The sequence below is a fragment of the Convolutriloba macropyga genome, chromosome 4, assembly GCF_964194025.1.
Source record: "Convolutriloba macropyga chromosome 4, txConMacr16.3, whole genome shotgun sequence".
Classification (NCBI taxonomy): Eukaryota; Metazoa; Xenacoelomorpha; order Acoela; family Convolutidae; genus Convolutriloba; species Convolutriloba macropyga.
The window spans coordinates 42,877,846-42,897,370 of record NC_134471.1 but is presented as its reverse complement, the minus strand read 5'-3'; the positions used below and the strand labels follow the sequence as shown (position 1 = coordinate 42,897,370).

Genomic DNA, 19,525 nt, shown 5'->3' with positions numbered 1-19,525 from the left:
ATTCGGTATTGAGCAATTTCACTTTATGTTATGGCAACAAGTTATTAAGCGTGGAATGTAACAAAAAGTTAATTCAATATAAAGAATGGAGTTAAGAATTTTGTTGTAAAGTGTGTCACAGAGCTGCTAATGTTCGACTGAATAGTATAAATAGTTGGATTTAGGAAAATATTGTTTACGAGAATTGACATAAGGTAGTGCTAGAAATAGTGGATAGTAGAAATACATGTCAGCCAATCAGTGCCGCTCTTCCATTACCAATGAAAGAGCGTTAGATGTTATTCAGATTGTTCATGACATTGAAAATGAATTACTAAGTAGGTTTTAAGTTGGAAAGGTAAAAAATTGTTGCATTTTAAGTAATGCCCCTTGCACAATTTTGCAAGTTTTAAGTTTTATACGTTTTTGTGTAACTGTCAGGGAATTGAATGGGCTACAATAGTTTGCCGTTTTCGTGTTGCTCATGTACTTGCAAGTAATTAAATTTAAGAATGTATTGTTGACGAAGAAAAAAAATTTCTTTTTCATAATAATAAACATGCAATTCTTGTAAGTAATGGCCCTTGTTGTAAAATGTTTTTTGTGTGTTGTAACATGTGTCAAAACCTCGTGCAGGTATGTGGTGACAATATTCTGGTGTAGATGCATTGTTAACATTCTTCATCCGATTTGTTTTCAAATTCACCATTGATTCCCTCGGTTTGCCCGCTTTTGACGAATCATCGTACTCTGGTATATTCGATATCACCTGGTTTAAATTGGGCAATTTGTGTAGAATTATTAGAAAAGGTTAACCAGAATGTAATAGTGTTGCAGAGTAATATATATTCTTGGAAAACTCCCGAGTTTCACGTTGAAATCCACATTGAAAAAAGGTGTCCATCTTTTGCGCCTCGAAATTCGAAATTCTTCTTTGTTTTCGGGATCAAGGGGTCGTCATTGATTAGGTTGATTTAAGCCCAATTATCGTGAGTTAATGACGGGCCTGCAGAGGTTGTTATGAAGTGTCGGATGTAATTGTAGTACTCCCATGTAGGCTTAAAGTGGCATTTATGTGTTAGCAAAACGGGTGGGGGAATAGCACAGATAACAATTGTGCCATCAGTTAGGGTAACAAATCTTCTAAAAAACAATTGATGTATGTCCTTCCTATTTTTAGGCAAACTGCGATGTAAATTGCGTAAATGATGGTACAATATGATTCACAGTATCAACATAATTACGCACCCTTGTCCAAATGTCAGTTTCTTCGGTCATTGTTACGTTTTTTTTCTTCCCAAGTCGGAAAGTTTTATTGGATTGTTTTTTTGTTTGTTTGAATCAGTGTGTTTGTTTCAGTGTTTGATTAGCTGTTGTTTTCTGGGGACGAAGGGGGAAAGCTGTTTTCAGAAACGCTTTGGATATCAATTTCGTAAAGAGCGCTACGGGGAGAAACAGTTCGACATCACTTCCGTTTTGCGTAAACTCATTAGCAGCTGGATTGATCTCTGGCGAAGAGGGTGAGGGTTTTTCAATGTTTTGGTGATGGAACCTCAGCTACGTAATTTTGTACTTTTTATTTTGTTGGCGGTATATATGTATGGATTTTTTGTACGGAGCAGCTGCGGTTGCGGGTATATTGTGATACTTCTTTCTTCGCTTTGTCGCAGTTGTCGAATGTAATTACGGAGGAATTTGTACGGCGTTCGCTGTTCTTTGATGAGTCTTGCTCTGTTTGGTTTTCAAATCCATTTTTAATTCTCAAAAGGAAGCACTAATGAGCATTTATGTAGCGGATGTTCGGGGTGTTTTATGCATTCGTAATCGTTGATTGCGACCACTTGAACGTGTTTTGGCCTGATCTTACGTCCCTCGTGTGTTATCCTTAATGGGAATCTCCGATGTAGCTTTGACCATTTGTGAAGTAAGTGAGAGTATGTTAGGTGGAGAAGAACGCTTATTATGAACGACAGAAATCCGAAAAGAATCGATTGTCGTCAGGGAAAGTACTGCTGGAATCTGTTCTCCAAGTCGGATTGGAAAGCTTGTATTCGCTCTAATATTGGTTGCGCAATGTCTTCGATAGATTGTGTATTCGTTCTTCGGTTTTCAATTAGTTTGAATTCTGGTTGAATTTGTTGTAGAATTTGGATTTGGGCTTCTGATTAGTTCATCCAGGGGTGGAAGCTGGTTAAATCTGGTACTAATGGGGTCCGGTTAGCCGTAGTGCTGGTTCTCTTCCGCAGGCTATTAAATTTGAACGCAATTGAACATTTGGTTTTCGTAGCGTTTTTCCGCATCTTAAAGTGATGATGCAAATCTGGCATCCAGAGTGCTCAATTCTGAACAGCGGATTGCTTCAGTTCCCACTGCTTACGATGAGCGCGTATTCGTTGCGCGACGATGAGATTAACCAACGAGCAAAGCCGAGATTGCGCGCTTTTTCAGTCAGTGATAACTCTATTACATCCAATTGACAGCGTTGCAATGCAAGTAGCTCATCGTAGTGGTAAAGTATTGTACCAATGCATGATTTGTAAATCCGCTCAGTTGGTATGGCTTTCTGCATAATTTTTGGACCCAATACAAATTGCAAGCTTGTCTTATCGATGAGCTCTTGTTCCTCCGTCATCAGAGACGGCCATATATTTGGCTTCCAAACGCCAAACTAATGGTTTTCCTGTCTCAATCAGGCGTTGGGATGAGAATTGCATGTATTGCGTTCATCAATGATTTTTGAGGCCATGGGGATGGCCAGTGTTAGAATAATCCCCGAGTCGATTGCTTCAACTTGGTTTCATAGTATGAGAGGATCTCTTGAATCGGCACGGCAAAAGATTACTGGTCATCTAGTCCACATCTAGTGCTGCAGATGAACAATAGTCAGAATTTCGTTGAGTTGAGCGCGTGGTACTAGTGACATTGGTAGTAGTTGGTTCATAAGTGGAGTCAAGGCATTGAGGATATTAATCCGAAACGTGTATAAGGCTGCACGGTATGTTTTTATGTTCGACAAAATTGTTTAAAAAATTTTACTCAGGACTGAGCTGCATTGTTTGATTTGCTCTCGTACATACAGATCTTGTATGCAGTTGCGAATATGATGTACATTCTGTTGCAGAACCTTAAATTGGCTCTGCAAGTTCCCAATTACGGTTTTGTTTTTCTTTTACTATTGCGCTTCCTTAATCGCTTTTAGTTAACCGGACACATATAATTTCTCATTGTGTTGTACAGTGACCTCCTCCACGTGATCAATCGAGTATTGAAGGTAGTTGATTGCCCTTTTTATATTTTCTTTATTACGCGCAACTCTTTTATCACATCCGCCAAAGACATATTTTATGAAGCAAAGCAGTTGATCACCAAAGCCAATTCAAATTCCTAGAACTGTGGCTGCTGCAGCTGCGGAGCCTCGCGGTTGGCGTAATTTTGAACCCGTTTGACTGTTTGCCCTTAGTAACGTGTTCATTTCCAAACGGAGGTTTTCAATGTCTTCTTGGGATCGTTTGTTTTCCATCAGTGTCTGCTGTGCTATCCAGTACAGTCCAGCTGTTGAATCAGTCATATTGGTAAAGTACAATGGGCATCCGTAATTTTTGGAAGTCCACATTATTTCAATTTCCCTGGCCAAATTAAAAGTTTTTCTTCAATTGTTTTGTTTTTGGGGTAAGGGACGAGAATTTCCGTTTCGACAAACTTTTCCGTTAGACTTTTTTGATAAAGATTGCAGAGAACTCCATCTTTTGTGGCGACTGTGGGTTGACTTCGAGTAGCTTTGTGATAACTCAGGAGTATCGCAAGAGTTATGCAAACTTCCATTTTTTGTCTGGGTGGTTAATGTGAATTGTTATGTTATGAAATAAATTGTGTGGGCAAATAAGAAAGGTTTTTTTAGATTTGCGGCAACTCATTATGAATAGCATAAATTTTGAAAATGAATTGGTTGGTGTTGGGATTCTGGTGTATTTTATATTTTGGCCAATCACTGTTTGAACCAATCTCTGACCAGGAAGCATTTTTCGTTGAAGTATCAGTTCCACCCGCACACACTGAGACCCCAGAATCAGTTGACACCGGAAACTGCAGTTTCTCAGCACAAAGCAATTTTTCTCAAAAGGAAGCACAATTTGGAGCAATCCGTCCGTACAACCTATTCAGAGGAGACCACCTAGCGTTAGAACGCTAGAATTCAGTCTACAACACGCTACAACTAAAACAGGATGAAGAACCAGCGGTTGCGGTGATCACCTTTTTTTCCACTAGACCCTTACACAAAACCCGAACTCCACAAATAGATGCGCAAAACGACGACTCGGATTAAGCAGAAAATCGGTCAAACAGACACAGAGAGCCTCCGGGATACAAACATAAATAAATAGCCATGATTTGTGGCAAGACATCGACATCTCATTGGACCCCAACTACATGCCTATAGTCAAAACAAACACTACTCTCCATACGAATCAGGAGATTACACAACGGGCTTCACAAATACCGAAACAAGTCCATCAGAAAACTTTTTGACGATGAACGACGCTACAGTCACTGTTCTAACCAAAATCAGATACAGAACCCAAATAACAGCTCTTGGACCGACGAGCTTGAATTCACTGTACCAGAAGACACCCATTTCCCGAGCTCATTACCCATTTCACAAAGAGTATCTAAAAGAGAACTCCGTGACCTCGGACCAAATATAAATCAACGAAGACGAGTAGTACCACTAACCCTTCACCGTGGAGAGATCAACGGAAATCTTCATCAAACACTTGCATTCGATGAGTCACAACACTAGTAGTAGTATTGCCAATCACTGAGTATGTTGTGACTCATCGAATGCAAGTGTTTGATGAAGATTTCCGTTGAAGGGTTAGTGGTACTACTCGTCTTCGTTGATTTATATTTGGTCCGAGGTCACGGAGTTCTCTTTTAGAAACTCTTTGTGAAATGGGTAATGAGCTCAGGAAATGGGTGTCTTCTGGTACAGTGAATTCAAGCTCGTCGGTCCAAGAGCTGTTATTTGGGTTCTGTGTCTGATTTTGGTTAGAACAATGACTGTAGCGTCGTTCATCGTCAAAAAGTTTTCTGATGGATTTGTTTCGGTATTTGTGAAGCCCGTTGTGTAATCTCCTGATTCGTATGGAGAGTAGTGTTTGTTTTGACTATAGGCATGTAGTTGGGGTCTAATGAGATGTCGAAGTCTTGCCACAAATCATGGCTATTTATGTTTGTATCCCGGAGGCTCTCTGTGTCTGTTTGACCGATTTTCTGCTTAATCCGAGTCGTCGTTTTGTGCATCTATTTGTGGAGTTCGGGTTTTGTGTAAGGGTCTAGTGGAAAAAAGGTGATCACCGCAACCGCTGGTTCTTCATCCTGTTTTAGTTGTAGCGTGTTGTAGACTGAGTTCTAGCGTGCTAACGCTAGGTGGTCTCCTCTGGATAGGTTGTGCGGACGGATTGCTCCAAATTGTGCTTCCTTTTGAGAAAAATTGCTTTGTGCTGAGAAACTGCAGTTTTCGGTGTCAACTGATTCTGGGGTCTCAGTGTGTGCGGGTGGAACTGATACTTCAACGAAAAATGCTTCCTGGTCAGAGATTGGTTTGTTGTTCATATGTTCCAACGTTGTTCTGGCTTCTTGTTGTGAGAAGTTTGTTCTTTGAACATTAGAGTTAGAGGCAGCTGTTCTGGTATCAGAGTCAGTTCGAGGGAGAACCATGTCGTTCTGATTTGTGTTCACATGGCCTTGGTTGTCAATTAATTGCGGTTCTCGTTCCTCCTCGGGAATTGTGGGGTCGGCTTCAAACTTACGGGGGTCTGTTCTTTTTTAGGTCCTCAAACTCGTATTGTGGCTCAATCGGTCTGAGTCTCATTCGATGCACGCATTGGGTGAAGTTTGTGTTGGTTTTTTCTGACAATGTAATTGACGTTTGTGAGAACTTTTTCTACTCCGTATAGGTGTATCCATCATGTCTGTTGTTTGTTCATTATGGCAATTTTTTTGGTACACTTGGGGTCTATTTTTAGACAGTGCTGATGAAGTTTAAGTGGAGTCGCGTTTGCTTTTCTGTCGTAACACTTCTTATATGTGAGATATAAAGCTATGAAGTTCTCTTTAACCATAGCAAAGAGTTCTGTAGTTTTGTCTTGTAATTCTTTGACACTGTCGTACTTGGGGATATTCTTCCATAGTTTTGTGTTCTGGAATCTTAGATCAAGGGCGTTTACTGGGGTTCTTCCGTGAAACACAGCAGTAGGTGTGCATCCTAGTGCGGGAGCATACGTTGTGTTGTGTATAGAAATTGCTATGTCGAGAAAGCGATGCCAGTCTGTTGAGCTTTGGTTTTCGTTTAATCGTAGCATTTGTTTCAAAGGCGCATGATTCCTTTCTAGTAGCCCTTTCTATCGTTTTTGCGTGTTTGGGTGTACAGAGTTTTAGTTGTAATTTCAGTAGGTTTGCCAATTCATTAGTTCAGATGTGAATGCGGTACCCATGTCACAAATTTTTGGTGAGTGTATATGTTAATGTCGTAGGAATATTGAGGTCTGTGCTTTAGCTACCAAGTCGGCGTCGCCTTTCGTTTGGGGAACAGCGAACAGATTTTTCGAAAAGTCGTCAATACCAGATATAATAAAAGTCTAGGATGTTGGGTGCTTTTTGCCTACAAGGTCTATCAGCATTACGTCTCCTGGGAAGTTTTGCTTTGACAATGGTTGGAGATGTGGTCTGAGCGATGCTGTTGGTGATAGCTTGGTTTGCTCTGCAGGCAGATGAAGCAGCTTTTAATGTACTCTGTAAGTGTTTCTGTAAATATTGGAAAGTAGAAGCGCTTCCAGAACTCGAAAATTGTATGTTTTTCCCTTGTGACCGGCCCATGGGCTGTTATGTATTCGGTATGGTACCTCTTTTCGTAGCTGCTTTGGGACACAGTATTATTTAGTGAAGTGTTTCCCCGTTTAGTCAAAAATTTTTCTGTATAGTACGCCATCAAACATGCTTACTCTGGGGTATTGCATTAGGTGCTTCTAAAGGTCTGTTGAGAGATGTTGGCTGGAAGTTCAAACCAGTCGTCCGCGTTCAAACCAGTTGTTTACCCTATTGGTATCCTGGTCCTTTTTTGCTCTGAGCGTAGATTCAGTGGGCCATGGCCTTGCGTTGTGATATCGTCTAGCGGGTTTTGCATTTGCAATGATGCGATATGATATGGAAGGAGTTGCATTTGTACGTCAGCTTCAATGGTTTGCATTTCTGCGGTGTTTGGTTGTGTTGTTAGTAAGTAGTCTTTTGTTATTTTAGGCAGCTGAAGTGCTTCCTCTGGAAGTGATTTTAAAGAATTATCTGGGGCGTCTGATGCTTTGTCAACCTCAATCTCATGCATTTGGATTCTTGATTTTATTTGTAACTTAAGTTTTTGTTTGAGATATTTTCTGTGTATTCTTGAGAGATAGTCGGCTGCAAGGTTTGCTTTACCTGGTATGTGTCCCAGGATTGTGTGAAAACTTAGAACGTGGTTCAAGGCGTTCCGGAGGGTGGTTGGTATTTTTTTCGTTTGACGAAATCTTGTGACAGATCTGTTATCGTTTAGAATGAGGACAGGTTTTTGCATAGATTGAGAGCTTAGGTTGATTTGTTTTTGCAATATTTTTAGTCCGAACGTAACTGGAGCGTAAATTTTGGTTTCGTCACTCATGTCATTCACTGTATAGTCTTCTATCATTAGGACATACCCAGCGACGTAGAAGGATGCATCCGCTTTAATGACATATTGTTGGTCCGTTTTTGGCAATCGAAATGACATGTTACATGCATTTTTAAGGTCATTTCTTAGTTAGTGTAGCATTAATTTGTGTTCTTCCTCGATTTCAAAATTGGCTTCATTCTTTAGAAGTTTGTAGAATGGTAGCAACTTTTCAGATAGCCCGGGTATTAAGGCTTTGTAGAATTGAAAGAACGCAATCATTCGTTTTACTTGTTTAGTTGTTTTTGGCCTCTTCGAAGTTTTTCAGGAAATTTGCAACTTTTTGTGATTTTGGTGCTAAGCATTTTGAGGCTATTGCGTTCCCCGAAAACTGTATTTTGCGCAGTCCGAATTGACATTTGTCGGTCGCAAGTTTCATTCCCGATTCACGAAAGCCTGAGAAAACGGCTCTCAATTTTCCTATCATGTCTGTCATCTGCACCAATGCCAATATCATCTACATGTTGGAAGCTTTTGTCAGCTGTAATTCCCGGGTCTGTATTTTGGCGCATGGAGGAGCTGAGGGCGCTCAAACTTCTGCTTAGCCCTTGAGCGAGTCGTTGAAATGCATATGTTCTTAGGCAAAATTGAATGCGAGAAGTTGGACTGATTCTTTGTGTCCCATTGGGACCGAAAAGTATACGTGGCTTCCGTCCATTTTACAGAAGTTTATTTCCTGCGAGATGAGTGCCAGCATCTGCTAGTGTTGCTATTGGGAAATTGTTGTTAATGCTGTCATTTCGTATCAAATGGTTTATTTTCCTGAGGTCGACAAGTATCCGTAGCTTCCCGATTGTCTTTCGCTTTGCAAAAATGGGCGATGCGTAGCGACTGAATGGTAAGCTGGTGATCACTCCGTAGTATTTTAGCAGTGCTAGTTCTACGAGTAAGTCGTCTTTCAAGTGTATGGAGATTTTTAGTGTTTTCGAGTAAACTGGTCTGTCAGTGTCTGGTGTCAGTTTCACAGAAAACTTGTGCCTATACCCAATGTCTAGTTGGTGTCGGGTGAAGATTGCATTGAATTCCACGAGAAGCGATTCGGTACGTTTCTTATCGGCTTCATAGAGTACGCTATTTTTCCAGGCGAATCAGTTTAAGAAGGTCTTGTGTTCCTTTTGGTTTTCCGAGGGCTGTATTTCCTCGAATTGTTTGAACTTTATTAGTTCCTCGTAAATAAGTTTTTCGACACCCACTAGTTGTGAGCTGCTGTGGGTTTCTTGAGTGGCAAACCACAGTTGATATTCTTGAGTTATTGGTATGTGATTGATGTTTCCTCTGGCAGCTTTATCGACGGACTTTGCTATTTGATCTGTTCTCTTCTCGTTTTCAGTTTGAAATAGTTTTGGTTCTAGTGTCATTTGATATCGAGCCTGCTCTGGTGTAATAAAGTCAAAAGCTGCAACGATTGAACCGTCTCTGACTGTTATTGGTATTTCGGTTGTGTTTATAGAAAGCTAGATTGTTCTGTTGTTGTTGTTTTTGTTGTTTAGTTTGCCCAAATGGCTACTGAGAGCGATGCCAAGTTTTTCGAACTTTGGAGTTTGCTCAACGATGCCTATTTGTTCTGCTTTATTCATTACTTCTTCTGGTTATAATTGTAATTGCTGCTGTTGTCCGGGTTGAAGGATTTATTGTTGTCTTCAGGGCTAATTTTCTAGCTTTCAGTCATTTTTGTTTTCCTTTTCCCTTCATTTTCATTGTATTGAAGTGAAATGTGAATTCCAGGAAATGCAGTAATCGGTTGTTGGGTCAAGGATTATTTTGTCTCTCGAAAAACGGTAGACCGAGTAGTGTGGAAGCTAGATTTTCAAAAATTAAATTCTTTATCCAGTGTTATTTGTCCAATTTTGATTGTTGTCCAGTTGAACAATGGAGAGTATCGGCGATTGTTGTACGAATGCTGTAGAAACGCAAATATCTGGTGGAGCTTTTTTGTTCTTTTCCATGTTTGTTATACTTTTTGATTTTGTTAAATGGTTTTTGTGACATCGCACTGCTGAACGCTCCTGTATCAATGGTTTTGATAAAAACAGATTCGAATTCTAAAGGTACAAGAAAAACGTTCTCTCTAAAAGTTGATATGAGATTATCTAGGTTTTGTTGAAAAGCATGCAGGTTATTTAGTTTTTTGGCTGTTGGTTGAAAGGCATGTTTCTATCTTGGTATGGTGGTTGTCGCTGAGGACAATCTCGGGCGGTGCGCTGATTGCTGACACGTCCGACAGAATGTTCTGAATGGCGTTGGGGATCTTTCTCTGTTATTATTAAAGTCTTTGTTCATTCCGTTTATAAAAGCTCCTGTTTCTTCGGAAGCTTCCTCGGCTTTCTCCCCAATACGCTCCTTCAACTCTTTCGTATTGGTACTGCTCACGTTCAGTGTTTTGTCGGCTTTTAAAGTTAAATAGTCGGGGCCTGTTTTGCGTACTGAAAGCTCTTTCTCTGCCGTAGTTGTTGAAATTTGGCTGGCTTGAGAATGCCGGAAATTTTTGGTTTTGTGATTGTGAAACTTGCATTGATGTGATTCCTGCAGCCATTATCTTTTCTAGAGCATGGACAACTGCTGGGTTGCTTGATGCATTAAGTGCGTTAAATGCTGTGGTTCTGGGTGTATTTGATCGGTTCGAACTCTTCTTTTGATTACTGCGCACAGCTCGTTGACTGCAGTATTGTCATTTTCTGGAGAACTTTCTTTTCCTTGAATGGCATGCCCTAAATAAATTGCTCCCTGATTATTCGTTGTCTTTCGTCGGTGCGATCTATACATGCGTCGTCGTCTACTATTGCAAGATTTGGGAGGCGTTTTAGTCTGGTAAGAAAATCGTCTTGCGGTTCTTTTAGGGGGTCAAATTTTTGTGACTGTAGGTGAAACTCGAAATTTCTTCGTTGATCTGCACCTGCATAGCGGTTGCGTTGCTCTTGTAGAGAGTTGTCCAAGTCGTTTTGGTAACCTCTGGCAGCCGGAGATATAAGTTAAGTGCATCCCCATCAAGATGTAGGTGAAGGTATCGTGCTCGTTGGTGATGGGCTTCAGGTCTGCTTGATACGGCAATGCTGGCTCGAAGCAGGCCTTCAAATTGGTCCCAATTGTCATTTGGTACTCCAGAGAAACGTCGCAGGTGGAAATGAGGAGGGCTTGGTTCCGCCATTGGTTTTGGTTTGATTGCTTGTTTGTTTGTGCATGAGAAAAGTTAAATAAAAAATGTACAAAATTGTTCTGTGTAGGCTGTTTTCAAAAATCATTGGGTGGTTTGATTGGATAATTAAAGGAACTTACTGTTGCTTGGTTCAGGTTTTGGGGCATGGTGTTGTAGAAGCGAGTTGAATTCCATATAAAGATTGCTAAGTTGTACAGTGTTTGTATTCCACAGTAAATGAATTTAACGTGTTCTGAGTTGTCGTCTAATGTGACGTTAACTTGAATGCCGGAGGGTGATGGCCATATAGTTTCAACTCTTACAGTGCGGCTATGTATAATTAGTGGTATTCTAATATGAGTGTCAGATTTTTATTTGAATCAAAGGGAGGGCCTTTATTCTGTAAAAGTCTGTGGAGAGTTTATCAGTGCAGAAAAAAGTTTCCGAATCTGTCGCCATGTGGGTTACTCCCTTATTTAAGGAGGTTTCGCTATGGAGTTATTATCCTTCTAGTACGGTTTTTATTCAGTATTTTGCTAAATTTTTTGTGCGGGGTACAAGGTAAAAACGTTCTGATTTCTGCTAAGTTAATAGGGTGCTCGATACAAGCGGCTGAACGGACGTGTGGTAGTGGTAAGAACTGAAATTATACTATTTTACTGCGTGTAATATTTTTCGATTTTCTATTTTTATCAACCAATCAAAAGCTAAGGCGTGATAAGTTGTAGTTTGGAAAAATCGTTGTTGTCCCTGTACCTCCCAGTGCGCTACCCTTCCCCCTTCTCACATAGGTTATGTACCCCCAATTATCGGACAAGTGCTATTACATATTAAATCATTGTGTAAATATACCTGGTGTGCTTTGGGGTACATCTATTATGGGCGCACTAAGCTGGGGGAATCATTAAAAAAACTGAACTATTAACCATTTGCCTCCAGCATATTTAACGCTTAAGTGAACATCCTCTCAGAGCAATTCCTCTGACGTTCTGATCACTTGTGTTGTACATTGTCTATCACTATCAGAGTCGAAACCCATTTCTGTTGGCCATAGTTGTATTTTTATCCCTCCTGATAATGTGTATGTGTGAACCCCATGAAACTATGATGTATAAAACTGCCATTGATATAAATGATTCTAAATTACTGTTCCTGTGCATCTTCCGTGTAAGAGCACAGCTGTGGAATGATGTATTAACGTGCATAATGAAACATTTGTAGAGATTAGATGTCTATTTTTATCCAGATAATGTCTGTCTGTGACAACACATGCTGCTAAAATGAATTGAATTCATAATTTTAGTTTGCTACTCTTTAACATACCAGTTAGTAGATTTAACTAAGCATAGTTAAAGCCGTCTCGGTGTTCTTGACCACGGGGAGATATGCAAATCTTTGATCACATCGTTTTGGCCTGAGAGATGGTATCAGTATTAAAATCTTTCGACTCCTGGCAAGTTTGTATTTCTCTTAAACTTGGAAGGACTTTTATATGACTGCTAATTGAGTAAATGATGTGACTGCCATATAAGTAGAACCAAATTGACGAACCAAATAAAAACAGACGAAGCATTTTCTGCTGATGTTACTTTTCCGACCCCACTTAGGGGGGAACTATAGGTGCACATGTAAAGTCAATTTGGCAGATTGATATATTCAGCGTAGAAGGTTGTAAGTGGTACCCCATCAAAAGTAAAATATTTTGATTCTAAAAATGTAATTTTTTGGACCAATGTTTCTTAGCCAAAAATCAGGTCATTTGGTGCCGAATCAGGTAATTTAAGCTATTTTTTGTCACATTTTGTACCACAAATTGTCTTAAAGAGTTACCAACAAATTAATATTCAAGAAGCAAGAGATTTGTTGAGCTTCCTAATTAATATTGGGTTTGCACAGAATCAGTGTTTGTAGGTTATTAGCCTGAAATCTTTATTTTGAGTTATCATCTTTGTATCAAATTTTTCTTTTGAAACAGTCATTGGTTAACCATTGTTTGTTTCTTCTCAAAGGAAACGTTGACTTTAGGTTTGTTGCGTTGCAACACTTATTTTTTGTTGATTAGACTTGCTTTAAACGCTTTAAAGACTTAAATGCTTTATGCTTAAGAAGAACTCAATTTCAAAAGGAAACAAGTGTTGTTGATAAAATCAGATGAAATTTTGATTTCTTAGTTCAAATCACGTGGTAATTTATTGTTGCGTTTGTTGAAGAAGTCATCTTGAATTGAAGTTTTGAAGCTCTCGCAATATGAAGGTCAAAAGGTTGTTAACCACAACATAACCCGGCCTCCTTGAACGAGTTCAATTGAAAAGTAATTTTGAAGTCACTTGAGACCTTTGACACAAGACATTTCACAGAAAATTTTTGACGAGGAAATTGTTTTCTGAAAATTGATTGTTGTTTGCCTTGTTGTCATCTTCGTCGTCGTAGTCGTCATCGTTGTCGTCTTTGTCGTTGTCGTCATCATCATGCTCGTGGTCATTATCAACATCATCATCATTGTTGTCGTCATTGTCGTTGAAGTCATGAAGGTGAATGATTTACAATTAGCTTGACAGACTTCAAAATATTGCAAATATTGAATGCTGATGATATTGACTTGAATATTGATTGCTCATTGTCTAAGGAACGCTTATCTTCCGGTCTTGTTGTATTGAATTGGGTTGTGCTGCTGACTTGTCAATCCTCATCCATTGAGTCATCCGCTGTCTTCCATTTGGGTAACGTGAGATTCTGGTCTCCTTCTCCAATGGAACCAGTCTGCTTACTGGTCGTATGTAGAGTCCTGTTTGCGTTCTAACTTGGAATACTCGTACTATCTTGTCATTTCCGTCGAATATTTTTGTAATCCTTGCCAGTGGCCATAGCATTGGAGGCGTGTTGTCTTCCTTGATGATAACAATGTCATTGACGGCGTGCTGTTGTTTGTTATCCTGCCATTTTGTTCGATGTTGAAGTGTTGTCAAGTAGTCCACGGACCACTTTTTCCAAAATTGTCTGACAATGTTGTTGATGCTTTTGAACCTTCTGTTTAGTGTCCGGTTGTCTTCTTGAGATGGCTCCGGCAAAGCTGTCAGTGGGCGTCCAATAAGAAAATGAGCGGGTGTTAGTGCTGAGGGATCATTGGCATCGGTAGAGGGGGCTGTAAGTGGGCGAGAATTGAGGATGGCCTCAATTTGAGTGATCAGGGTTGTGAAATTCTCAAAAGACATCTTTGTTGTCCCCACAGTCCTGTAAAAATGTCTCTTCATGGATTTTATTGCGGCTTCCCAGAGACCTCCAAAATGAGGCGTCCGTGGAGGAATTGTCAACCAGTTTATCTGATGTCCTGTAGTGAAGGCATCCACCAGTTCCTTGAATTCTCTGTCCATTAATAATTTACGAAACTCAATTTCTCCCCGAGTTCCAATGAAAGTCCTTGAGTTGTCACTATAAATATTTTCGGGCAGTCCACGTCGTGCTGTAAAACGTTTTATGGCGTACAGACAGTCCTCCTTGGTCAACGTTGTCACTGTTTCCATATGGACGGCCTGTGCTGAAACATACAAAAAGGGCAACATACGTTTTCTGCAATTTTCCGCTGCTGTCTTTTATGCTGAAAGGTCCACAGTAGTCCAAACCAGTGTGGGTGAAAGCAAATGATGAAACAACACGTTCTGTTGGCAGATCTCCCATTTGAGGCTGAAGAATCCTGGCGTCGTGGCGAATGCAGGGCTTGCAGTTGTAAATAATTTTTTTAACAGCTGATAGTCCTCCGGGTATCCAAATTGTTTGTCGAAGATAAAACAATGTTAACTGTGGGCCTCCATGTAAGTTCCTTGCATGAGCTTCCCGAATCAGGAGCACTGTGATTGGAGAATCTTTGGGAATAAGGATAGGAAACTTCTTGTCTATGTTGTATGGCGAATTTGCTAGTCGTCCGCCCACGCGAACAACTTTGTTGTCTGGGTCGTAGAAGGGAGAAAGTTTGAAAAGTCGTCCTCTTTTTGGCAAAAGCTTTATTCTTCGTTTTGTGGTACTGTTGATCAATTCTTCTTCACTTGTATCTACTTGTTGCTGCAAATCGTGGAATCTTGTTGGTTTATCTGAAATACCTAATTGAGCTGTACAAAGCTTACCTACCTGAGCCTTACCAATCTTGCCTACCTCAACCCTACCACCCTTACCTACCTCAACCTTAGCAACCTTACTTACCTCACCTTGACCAACCTTACCTACCTTAACCTTACCAACCTCAACCTTACCTACCTCAACCTCACCAACTTTACCTACCTCAACCTTACCAAGGGGTTTATGACAATACACATTCTCCGGAATGTTGTTACCTTTCCCTTCTGTCATTGATGAAGATGATTGACTAACAATTGCATTAAACTCTTGCAAGTAAAGTTTTTGAATCAGGCTGTATATGGCAATCCGTCCAAGGTAAAGATCTGAAGAGCTGAGTTGAAGTGACTGAAATTCAGATGCTATTGCAGCTTCCGACTTTTTCTGTTGACATCTTTTTGATGATAGGTTCCTCTTCTGTGAGTAGCATTTGGTATCGGATTTTGTTGGATCTGTTCTGCTGGCAATGGTTTTCTGGCTTTGTTGTTTGGCCTTCTGAATGAATTTCTTGACATAACAAAAAATTCGAACCAGTTTTCCAAACGAGGATGTTCGATGAATTAGCTGAACTATTGAGTTGTTCTCCTGAGTAACAACCATTGTTGTTTGCTTCAGTGTTTCTCCTTGCACTTCGTTGTTCACTGCATGCTGATGTTCTTCAATTGATTCCGACTTCGGCCAATAATCTTCGCTTTTTTCTAGCCAGCTGGGTCCATTCCACCAAAGGCTGTGTTTGGCTAGGTTTGCGGCTGAGATTCCTCGTGATGCGCAATCGGCAGGATTCTCCTCCGTCGGCACGAAATTCCAATTGCTGGATGGAATGAGGTTCTGAATTTTTGCAACACGGTTGGCAACGAATGTCTTCCACTTTCTTGGAAAGTCTTGCAGCCAAGCCAGTGTTACCGTTGAATCTGTCCAAGCGTACACTTTTGGTGTCGGGAAACGTTGATCGTTCCAAGATGATGATATCGCTTCCACCAAAATTTGCTCCAAGAAGTGCTGCACAAAGTTCCAACCGGGGAACGCACAAACTCCTTATTGGTGCAACTCTGGTCTTTGCTGTCAACATCCTTGTGTGAACTGTTCCGTCGAAAGATTGTCGTATATACACAACTGCGGCGTAGGCTGTAGTTGATGCATCACAGAAGACATGAAGTTCAATGTCCGATGATGCTGGCGAGATTGAAACTACCTTTCTGGGCAGTGTAATAGTTTCCAATTCCTTCAGTTGAACTCTGAGTCGGCTGTACTGTTGCTGAAGGCATTTCGACAAAGCTTCGTCCCATCCAAGTCGGTCCATCCAAAGCAGTTGAACAAAAGATTTGAACTGAATTGTTGTAGGTGAAAGCCATCCCAACGGATCAAAGAGCCGTGTAACTTCTGACAGTATTTCGCGTTTTGTAGATGGTGTCTTTTCGTCTAGTTTTGCTATAAAACTGAAGTGGTCTGGATTTGGGTTCCACTTGACGCCTAAAGTTTTTATACTGTAGTCGTCGCTTTTAATCGTCATCTCGTCGGTAGTTTCTCGAAAGTTTGCAGGTAGCCTTTCAACAAGTTCTGGGTTACTTGAAGTCCACTTGCGAATCTCAAACCCTGCCTTTGAAAGAACTGCTATGATTGAGTCCTGCAGTTTCATTGCACTTTCCAGATCGGGTGCTCCTGTCAACAAGTCGTCGACGTACATGTCTGTCGTGATTCCTAGCTGTACATTTTTTGCCGTAACATCTTCCGCTAAAACTTGTAATGGGCGAATAGAATGGAACGCTGATGATGCTATTCCGTACGTGACACGTGTCATCCTAAATGTCTTTGAGTTCGGTTCCTTCCAAAGTAGTCGATGATAGTCCTTATCTTCGGTATCCAGTTGCACTTGTCTGTACATTTTTGCAATGTCTGCTGAAAGGGCTACAGGATACATACGGAAACGGATCAGGATGCTGAATAGATCTTTCTGGATCTTGGGTCCCACCATCAGTCTATCGTTCAAAGAAATTCCACTGGTAGTCTTTGCTGAACCATCAAAGACTACACGCAGCTTCGTAGTTGTACTTGAGTCTTTGAACACACAGTGATGGCTGAGATAATAGCTTTTCTCTATTGGCAGTAGCATCTCCTTTGCTGGTACTTCTTCCATGTGTCCTAGTTTAATGAACTCATTGATGAACTCGTTGTATCTTCTGTACAGATCAGGCTGTTTTTGAAGTCTATGAAGGAGACTTCTAAGTCTTCGTCGTGCTTGCTGCTGGGAATCCCCCAGTTCTCCAATTTCGTTCTTAAACGGCAGTTTTACGATGAACCTTCCTTCAGGGCTTCTGCGTGTGGTTGACTTGAAGTGTTCTTCACATCTTCTTTCTTCGTCGGTCAGATGTTTAGTTGCAGGCACTTCCTTGATTTCCCAAAAACGCTGCAAACTGTCTTCAAATGATGACACAAAGTAGGTTTGCAAACTGGAAGAATTGGAAGTTTGCACGTTTTCGCGTCCAATTACTAACCAACCGAATACTGAGAGCCGATATGTAACGGGGATGTTTGGTTCTTTCAGTCTGTTGTTCCCAACCATCAAGTCCACGTAGTGTCCAGCTCCAATGATTAGATCAACTTGGGCGGGCTTGTTAAAGTCGGGATCAGCCAACTGTAGTTCCTTTACTGTCTCCCAATTGTCTGTGTTGATGTACCGAGAAGGTAAATCGTTTGTCATTTTCGTTAAAACTGACGCGTCAATGATAATTGGTGCTTTGTTTTTTGGTTGAAGGCAAAGGTCAACAAATCCGCGATTAGTTGAGACTTCATTTCCTCCGAGTCCAAAAACACGAGTATTGTTCCTCTTTCTCTTTAGCTGAAGTCTTTCAGTTGTCTTTAGCTGAAGTTTCAGTTACAAGATTATTCTGAGATGCAGAGTCCAGAATTGCTCGCAGATATACTATTTCTACTTGAACATTAACAGGAACAATTGCTGTCTGAAGAAAAATTTCCTGTGTCTTGTCTTCATGGGTGAGGGCTGCTGTTATCTTTTGATCGATAGTTATTTGTTCTGCATTACTGCTGGAGGCTCCAGATGAAACCTTCTCCTGATCTCTTGCGTTGGCTTTGCGGCTGTTTCCAAACGAGTTTTTCAATTGATTTACTTGATGCGCATCTTCTCGATGCAACAACGTGTGATGCTTTCGTCCACATTGGCGGCACGAAGAACCATCGCAACTCTCTGCTCGGTGTCCTGGTCTTAGACAATTAAAACAAAGTCCTTTGACTTTGATCAGCTGGGCTCGCTCCTTGACACCTAAACCTTTGAACTTACCACATTTGAAAATTCTGTGTTCCTCTTCACAACATTCGCATTGCTGATTCGTTGTCGTAACATGAGTGTGAAGTTGTCTCTGTGGATGATTTTGTTGCGTATGCGATCGTTTTTCGGTATTTGATGAACTGTTGCTTGGTGCTGCTGACTTCAACGCCTGAACACGTTCCTCCAGGAATGTCTTTAGTTCCTGATAGGTCTGCAGTTCTTTCCCCTTTGAAGAAAGCTCCCAGAACTTTCGTGTTTCGGTGGGCAGTTTTTCTGCAATCAAGTAGACAAAAAAGGGGTCCTGATGCTCAACTGGTTGTCCCATGTTCCGAAGAGAAAGTCTGTGCTCCTCCATTGTGTCGACAAGTTTTCGTAATTCCCGTGTGTTTTCGTGTGAAACTGGTCGATATGAGACAATTCCATGGATGTGGGCTCGAAGTATCAATCTCCTGTTGTCGTATCGGTTCTGCAAAGTTTCCATTGCAACATCGAAGTTGTCGTCGGTGACTGTGATTGAAGTTAACATCTTCGAAGCTTCTCCCTTCAATGCTGACTTCAGGTACTGTAATCTCAAACTGTTTGTCAACTGATCGTTATCTATTACTGCTCCCTTGAAGCGATCATAAAAGGAGATCCAGTCCAAGTAGTTTCCGGAAAAACTGGGCAAGTCGAGCTTTGGTAGATTGATGTTCTGTATATTCCTCGAAATCGTGGTGCTTCCGGCTGCAAGGAGCTCTCTTGTGACGAGTGTCTTGTCTTTCGCTGAACAAACCGATGAATATAGTCGATATTTTGGCATATCTTGTCATCATACTCCTCTGTCTCAACAATTTCATCGTCCAAGTTGTCAGGATCATCAAAAAGAGACTGAATCTTTATTGTTCTGCTCAGATAGGAAGGCTTGCTTCTTCTTCAATAGTTCAACTATCTGCTGCAGTCGGATAAGGTCGTCTTCATTGATAAGTGTGAACGGTTTGTTCATTATGCCGTCTGCTTCATTGTAGAGTTTCGTTGCAACTCCTCTGTGAGCCTCACGCGACTTTCGAAGAAGTTCTTGATTTTCTGGCATGTTTCTGATATGCTGTTGTCTCACTGTTCCTTGCTTTGTTCTTGATGCTGTTCTTTAGTTGTATTCTTTGGCTGTATTCTTTGTCTTAATCGGTTGTTGTAAATCTTTTGTGGCTGAAAGCTCAGAAACAAGTTAAAACAGCGTGAAAGTTGTAAATATAGGGTTGTATCTATCCCCCCGCAAAAGTGCGGCCAATTTTTACGCGCGAACTTAGTC

General features: G+C 40.8%; 2 protein-coding genes across 2 annotated transcripts; both read right to left on the bottom strand.

The window, feature by feature from the left end:
* Nucleotides 1-15,615: 15,615 nt before the first annotated feature.
* On the bottom strand, nucleotides 15,616-17,655 carry LOC142338078 (uncharacterized). Its single transcript, XM_075387711.1, has one exon. It carries the CDS (start codon nucleotides 17,653-17,655, stop codon nucleotides 15,616-15,618), a length of 2,040 nt encoding a protein of 679 aa, XP_075243826.1.
* A 148-nt stretch (nucleotides 17,656-17,803) lies between these two features.
* Nucleotides 17,804-19,039, bottom strand: LOC142338077 (uncharacterized). Its single transcript, XM_075387710.1, has one exon. The coding sequence runs from the start codon at nucleotides 19,037-19,039 to the stop codon at nucleotides 17,804-17,806; it is 1,236 nt and encodes a 411-aa protein (XP_075243825.1).
* Nucleotides 19,040-19,525: the final 486 nt, after the last annotated feature.

What these genes read in the sequence shown, in the direction of transcription:
- LOC142338077 (XM_075387710.1), bottom strand. Translation starts at nt 19,039, where the DNA reads ATGCCAAAATATCGACTATATTCATCGGTTTGTTCAGCGAAAGACAAG.
- LOC142338078 (XM_075387711.1), bottom strand. Translation starts at nt 17,655, where the DNA reads ATGACAAACGATTTACCTTCTCGGTACATCAACACAGACAATTGGGAG.